This window comes from Sinocyclocheilus anshuiensis, unplaced genomic scaffold, assembly GCF_001515605.1.
Source record: "Sinocyclocheilus anshuiensis isolate Anshui unplaced genomic scaffold, SAMN03320099.WGS_v1.1 scaffold81, whole genome shotgun sequence".
Lineage (NCBI taxonomy): Eukaryota > Metazoa > Chordata > Actinopteri > Cypriniformes > Cyprinidae > Sinocyclocheilus > Sinocyclocheilus anshuiensis.
Genome location: NW_015537945.1, coordinates 586,433 through 593,879, shown reverse-complemented (window position 1 = coordinate 593,879; position 7,447 = coordinate 586,433). Strand labels below are relative to the sequence as shown.

The window sequence follows — 7,447 nt, the reverse complement described above, 5'->3', positions numbered from 1 at the left end:
CCTTGAATTTAATGCGAGCAGCTACTGGTAGCCAGTGCAAATTGATGAACAGAGGTGTGACATGTTGAAGGTGATGGTCCATCATCCAATAAGAAATGTCTGTTAGACATGCTGATATGCGAGCAGCTATCGTCTGATCATCAGAGGCTTCAACAACTGAAAGCAAGGCAGTCTCGGTCGAATGTCTACTTCTGAAGCCAGATTGGTTGCTGTCCAGGAATTTGAATTTCGAATTCAATTTTATTATATTTTCTTTTACAATTAGTCATTTTCGTGTGTTTTTATCATTTTTATTAGCTTTTTTTAATATGTCTATATAGGCTTTGTTCATTTTTATTTATTAATCTCAGTTTATTTTGTTATTTTAGTACTTTTTTTTATTTTAATTTAGTTTTATTTGGTTTTAAGTACCAACATTATATTTTTTCTTTTTAGTTTTAGTGAATAATAATAACCCTGATGTGAGTCAATCATTGAAATGGAAGTAGTTAACATTATTACATATTCATGCATAATATGATTTTTAAATCTGTTGCTCTAAGTGGGTTTTTTTTTTTTCTTTAGATTTTAATCCTGCTGCGTTGGACTCATGGTCACTGGTGTGCATTGTGAATCACAGAAGATCATATGAGGTATGTTGGGTTTTTGTGATTAAATGCAATTCATTACAGACACAGTATGTCAAGGATTTCATACTTTCTGTGGATTTCTCTAAAGAAATTTTCTGTGAACTGTAAATGTATTAATTGTACTAAGAAAACATACTGTGACTTTCAGAACGTAAAATTTCTTTCCCAGTAAAACAAGTGCTAAACAAAACTGCGTAAAAGACTCATTCTGACTGAACATACGATGAACCTAACTTGACCTTTGACCCCAAGCAAACTGTACATACCGATACAGACGACATCCATGAAGCCGTACATCCCGTAACAGATCTGGAAGAGCAGGTCTTGCCGTTGCCACTTGGCTGAAGGGCTGAGAGACGACCACACCAGCCACGAGATACTGGCGATGAGGAAGAGCGAACCCAAGATCGCCGCTGCTATCTGGACCTTCTCAATGACGGTGAGCGAAATCGCTTGCCACTTCATTAAAACACAAAAGAGACGGAGAGCAGGGGATTTCAGTGCTACTGCATTTCTCTGTTCTACTATTTAAGATTAAAAGCCAAAAGATCCACTTCCATTTTTAAATGCTAGATGTAAATAATTTAAAAATGAAATGCTACATATAAGTGATTCAAAAATTCCTTTTTTAAATGCTACATTTAAATGATTCAAATGTCCTATGATTTGAAAACAAATAATGGCTATGAACTGATTTTTTTTTTTTTTTTTGATTCTCTAAATGAATCAAGAATCAGCTGCACAGTTAGTTAGGTTTGTATTGGTCAACAACATGATTCCTGACTTACTAAACCCCAGTGCCGGTGTAGTTACAGATACACATTTGGAGTTTTATTGTTTGTAATGTTCCTTATAAATGGCACTTCAGTTAAAAAATATAGTACGACCACTATTACATACACTATTGATTTTGATTAGTGCACTACCATTCAAAAGTTTGGGGTCAGTAAATTAATTAATATCTTGATACCTTAATACCTTGAATTGATCAAAAGTGACAGTAAAGACATTTATACTGTAACAAAAGGTTTCTATTTCAAATCAATTCTACTCATCAAGGAATCCTGAAATGAAATATATTACCATTTCCACAAAAATATTACACAACACAACTATTTTCAGCATTGATAATAATCAGAAATGTTTCTTGAAAGATCCTATTAGTTCTATTTTAACAAACTTTCTATTCATCAGGGTATATTGAAAAAAAGCATCACAATTTCTACAAAATATTAAGAAATGTTTTTTGAGCAGCAAATCAGCATATTAGAATGATGCTGAAAATTCAGCTTTGATCACAGCAATAAATTATATTTTAAAATACATTCAAATGTAAAATTCTTTTTTCCGAATTGTAATAATATTTCACATTATTACTGTTTTTATTGTATTTTTTATCAAATAAATGTAGGCCTGGTGACCATAAGAGAAACACATTAAAACTTTTGAATGGTAGTATGTGCTTAGCACACATTAAAGTGATCTTCCTCAAAAGTAAAATAATTATTAATAGAATAATTAAGAATCCCAATCCACAATTAAATTCCGAATGTTGCATCTTGACATGGTTTTGAGGTGTTGTACCTGCAGCGGGTTCTTGGTGCTGATGGCGATCACCTGATACTTGTAGTAACAGAGTTCACAGGTCCACGAGCCTCTTTCACTGATCCACTTGATGAGACACGGTTGATGAGTGCTGCGAACGGAGCCACTGCAGCGACACGGGCTCAGCAGCTCAGCCTGAAACACACACACAGATACACACACAAGTTGGAGCTCATATTTGAGGAGGAAAAAGCACCTCAGATTTTTTCAGAGACATATTTTAGCAAAAATATGCAATTTGGTGCAGATGCTGATATTTATATGACCAAAAAGTGATGAAATTCTGATGTTTGTAATGTAAAAAAAATAAGATCTTTACAACAGAATAACAGACTACTTAAAATGCATATAAATATCAGTTGTCACTCTATATCTCCAATAACATGTCTTAGTAAGATGATATTTAAATGCTTAGATTGATGATCAAAACAATGCAATGCAATACAATAATGACTGAGAGATGAACAAATAAACCATCTTCAAAAGCCTGATCGTATTTGATACTCACATTTGAACATGATTTTTCCAACAAATGAAGTATAGATAATCAATAAACTTATGTTGCTTCAGTCCAGTAAGCGATCATCTTTAAATATTACTATACATTACTAACAATATCAAAATTACTTTTGCAAGTCAGTAAAGATTTCACAAAAAGCAAAAAGACACGTGAAGCATGAGCTGAAGGTGGATGATTTACAATGATACTAAAAGGCCTTTTACTTGCTGAGAAGTTAAGCATGAAGGACAGAAGGCATGGAGTAGATTGTGTGCAACAGCTTTCACAGCACAGTTTTGATCATGTTGATCATTTAGAGGCCTTAGAAATGCATGCATCAAATATGACAAAGTAGACTTTATAGGGTTAATTGTGGTGTTATTTTTTTTCTTTTGTTTGCCGTGAACGTATTTTTAAAAAGCTTTTATTCTCTACACTTTTTCCAATACCAAGCACTTATTGAATGTTTTATCTTGGTTTTTAGAAACTGCAGTTGACAGTTCGGGCGTAATGAAAAATTAAGTGTGTGAATTGACTATTTCAGAACAAATAATTTATCTTCTTCATGGACACCGTAATGAAAAATTAAGTGTGTGAATTGACTATTTCAGAACAAATCATTTATCTTCTTCATGGACACTGTATGAATTTTAAAAAGAAAAAAGAACTAAAGTCAAACATTCATTCAGAGAGGCTTTTTAAGTGCACTATATACGGTAAACTGCTGCTTTCTGGATCATCAGGAGCCCTGAGAATCACAGTAAACTAACTTTTCTTTTTTTTTCTTTTTTTAAGAAATCCCTTTCTATTCAAAGGATCCTGAAATAATGCAGTTTCCACAAAAATATGAAACAACAAGCACAACTGTTTTTAATACTGATGATGATAATAAAATTTAAAAAAAGTAATAAGAAACCAAATCTTGGCACCAAATGTTGAAGCACAAAATTAGCATATTAGAAGTATATAATTTTTAGAAATAATTTAATGTGCTTTGCATTTTTTATTTAATTCATTTTAATTGAAATTTTAATTTATTTAATATATGACATTAACATTCTCTTTTTTTACATGATTTTCTTTCATTCTTCTCCTGATTTACATTTTAATGTTATTGTTATGAAAATACTTGTATATTTGTGTATTATCATTAATCATTTTATTTATTTATTTTATTTATCTTCTGCATTTTGGGATAATGAACTGCTCGATCTTGCAGGTTTGCATTGCACAACATCAGAAATCTCGTTCACCATTCCTGGCTGGTGGAAAGATCTTCCCACCCCTATCCGGAATGCTGAATCCCTGACAATTTTCAAGTGACAGCTGAAAACTCATCTCTTTAAAAGCTACTTGACTTCATCCTAAAAAAAAAACTGTCTTTCTCTTTATTTATTCCTTCCCTTTCTAGTTTGTACTTATTTGAACAATGCCTGAAACTTGGTATTACAAGCACTTCCTGTATCTGTTCGCCTCTTTAAGAAGAATCGCTTTATGTATCCCCCAATTGTAAGTCGCTTTGGATAAAAGCGCCTGCAAAATGACTAAATGTAAATGTAATGGGAATTAATAGTTGGAAAATGGAAGTGGAATGGAATTTACAACCATAGTACTATTCAATCTCATTAGAAATGGACTGTTCTGCTCAATATTTATGTATGCTGTCTGTATGTATGCTTATTAGAATATTCTGGCGTTAGTTAAGCAGCAACACAATCCCAGCAAACCAATTTAGGCTGGCTGAATCTGGTTTTTGTCAGTAGGCAGCTCTCTGTGTTTTGGAGCAGAGCCTCTAGTGTGTGTGTAGTGGAGTATATTTCCTCCTGGACTGTGTTGTAGTGAGTGTTGTGTGTGTAGATGACAGCGTTAATGGAATGCGGATGGATGTAGATGTGTCTGTGAGGCGTAACTGAGGAGCAGACACAGGAACAGGTGCGGCGCAGTGTGAGTGCTCACCTTCGAGCAAACACTCGAGAACTAACGCTAGCGTCATGCTGAGAGACATCCACACTCGCACACGCAACGTGCCCTCTCATCTCTCTCCAGTGTATAAACCGAGTGCGAGTAAAACGTTTCAAAACTGTTTCTCATGTCAAAACCCAGAACTGACGCATTAATGCTCTGGGTGTTATTGCTCAGAGTTTGCTCATTCAAAGCTCAGGATACATAATGGAGTGATCGGTTATGTTTCATTTATCAACTTTAAAACTTAATTAGGAGAAATGCAAATCGACACAAGTTGACAAATATTTGTATTTCACGGAATTTTCAGAGAAACATCTGAGACAAAGTTGCTACTTGAATAAAACATGTCTGAGAACTCCATTGTGTCTCCTGAGCTGTAAAAGAGCAACTTCTAAGCACACAGCAAGCTTTCAATCTAATGAGAAAAGCTTGGACCTGGAAGATTTGATGAGAAATATTTGAAATCATATTGAGATCTCTGACTTTTGATTCCAGACTTTGGTATTGTGGCAAATCTGAGCATTGTTTGAGACAGTATTGGGATAACTGGGGTCTTTTTTCCACAGGAGAGACATCTGAGAAGCAGGAGACTCATTTTAGTCTCCATTAATCTCATTGCTGTCGAGGAGAAACAAATGAGATCTCATTTGTGATTATTCTTTCCTCTGTGTCTCCTAGAAAATTGTATTGCTCTTTTAGAGCTCAAGAGACTTAATGGAGTTCTCAGACAAGTTTCAATCAAGTATTAACTTTATCTCAGAAATTTCTCATAAAATGAGTAAAAATAAGAATAGACAAATGAGCCAGTAGCTCTCACCGAATGAGGAAAGCAATACTTGATGAGAAATGTTTGAGGTTATATTGAGAGAGCTCCCTGTTGAAAAATCCAGCATATACTGGTTAGGTATGTTTTGAAGCATGGCTGCTGGTTTGAGCTGGTTAAAGCAGGTCAAGTGACTTTATCTCAGAAATTTCTCATAAAATGAGTAAAAATAAGAATAGACAAATGAGCCAGTAGCTCTCACCGAATGAGGAAAGCAATACTTGATGAGAAATGTTTGAGGTTATATTGAGAGAGCTCCCTGTTGAAAAATCCAGCATATACTGGTTAGGTATGTTTTGAAGCATGGCTGCTGGTTTGAGCTGGCTAAAGCAGGTCAAGTGCTGGTCCTAAGCAACTAGCTCCTGCTCAGGACCAGCACATGACCAGCTAAGGACCAGCTTAAACCAGCCTAACCAGCATATGCTGCTTTTTTCAACAGGGCTGAATTCTGTATCATTAAAATATTAACATCATTACCCATAAAGTTGGGAAAAATAGCATATATAGCAGCTCAGATTATTTGATCTTTGGATACATTTATGAGAAATATTTGAGTTTAAATTGAAATTGCTGACTTTTGATGGCAGACTTTGTTTGAGACATTGTCGAGATCTCTGGAGGAATAACGTGAGATTTCAGTTTTTTCCTCAGGAGAAACACCTGAGAAGACCTAAAGTTCTCCATTAATCTCATTGCTGTCTGGGACAAACAATCAAAATAGTCCAGAAATCTCATCCGTGCTTCCTGAGTGGAGCTCTCAGTAAAAGCCGCCTCGAGCTCAACTTAACGCAAGTATTATATAAGCACGACCCCGATGCTCCTTCAGCCAAGAGGAGTGCTACCTCCGTCACAGCATCGAGAGGATATAGAATGGGAGTGTTGGTACAGACACAGGCCTGTCTGCAGATGGACTTAGTGGGAGCGAGTTGGCCGGTCAGTATGAGGAGAGCAGGAACAGCCAATGGGAGGAGGGCGGCACAGGAGGAGACGGGGAGCACGTCCAAACCTGCAGTCTAATCCACCTCCGTGTTCTCAGGGCACGAATCAGACGGCCATTACAACTGTGACAATCTGTTTCACTTACTCCACCGAGAGCCACACGGCGGATAAAGAGTTTAATGCCGTTCATTTCACTCCTGTTCAAAGTAGTGGCAACCAAACGTTCAGTAAATGCATGTAATGTGAACAGAAGCGATCTGAATTCGTTGTTAATGAATTCTACACTCTTTTTTGGACAGTGTCAGCTATTCTGTCCCTCGTGTTGCACTCCAGTCATTTTCTTTTTTTTCCCAAAAATTCAAGTTATTCTTATCACATTGGACTAAGACCTACTGACTTTACTCACACAGGATATAGCAATTCCAAAAAAAAAGAAAAAAAGTTGATTATTCTTGTACTTTTCTGATATTTTTCCTCTTGTTGCACTTATGGTGTTCCCAGTCAAATATGACAAGCCAACAAAAATTGCTTATAAATTTCTAATTATGCTATATTATTACCAAATATTGGATTCAATCTTTTCGTCAACTTGTTTTTTTTTTTCAGTTAGCACAGGTTTTGTATTTGTTTTTGGACCTGATTGATTGCAGGCCTCATTGATCTGAGCTTATGCTGCTCAGTTTCCGAGTGAAAATTGCCAAAATTATCCACAAATAATGTTTTTTTTTATTTCACTCAGATCAATCAGGCCTATGATCAATCAGTTACAAAAAAAAACCTGTGCAAATTGAAAGAAAACAAGATTGAATCCAAGATTTGGTGATAACACAGCATAATGAGAGAAAATGTAATGTATATCCAACTTTATAGAGCTATGCAATACAATAGTTTACATGTTGTCAAAATATAAACAATCATGCAGCCAACATTTATATTTATATATATATATATATATATATATATATATATATATATATAAATCATTAG

The 7,447-nt window shown here is 35.1% G+C and overlaps 1 protein-coding gene across 1 annotated transcript in view; it reads right to left on the bottom strand.

Annotated features, from left to right (window-relative positions):
* The window catches only part of LOC107663921 (E3 ubiquitin-protein ligase MARCH4-like), a 20,830-nt gene that overhangs the window by 3,939 nt on the left and 9,444 nt on the right, over positions 1-7,447 (bottom strand). The window contains exons 2-3 of the mRNA XM_016454332.1: positions 2,214-2,369; positions 896-1,088 (exon numbers count right to left, since the gene is read on the bottom strand). Coding sequence (XP_016309818.1) covers positions 896-1,088; positions 2,214-2,369 — 349 coding nt within the window. The remainder of the gene's footprint in view (positions 1-895; positions 1,089-2,213; positions 2,370-7,447) is intronic.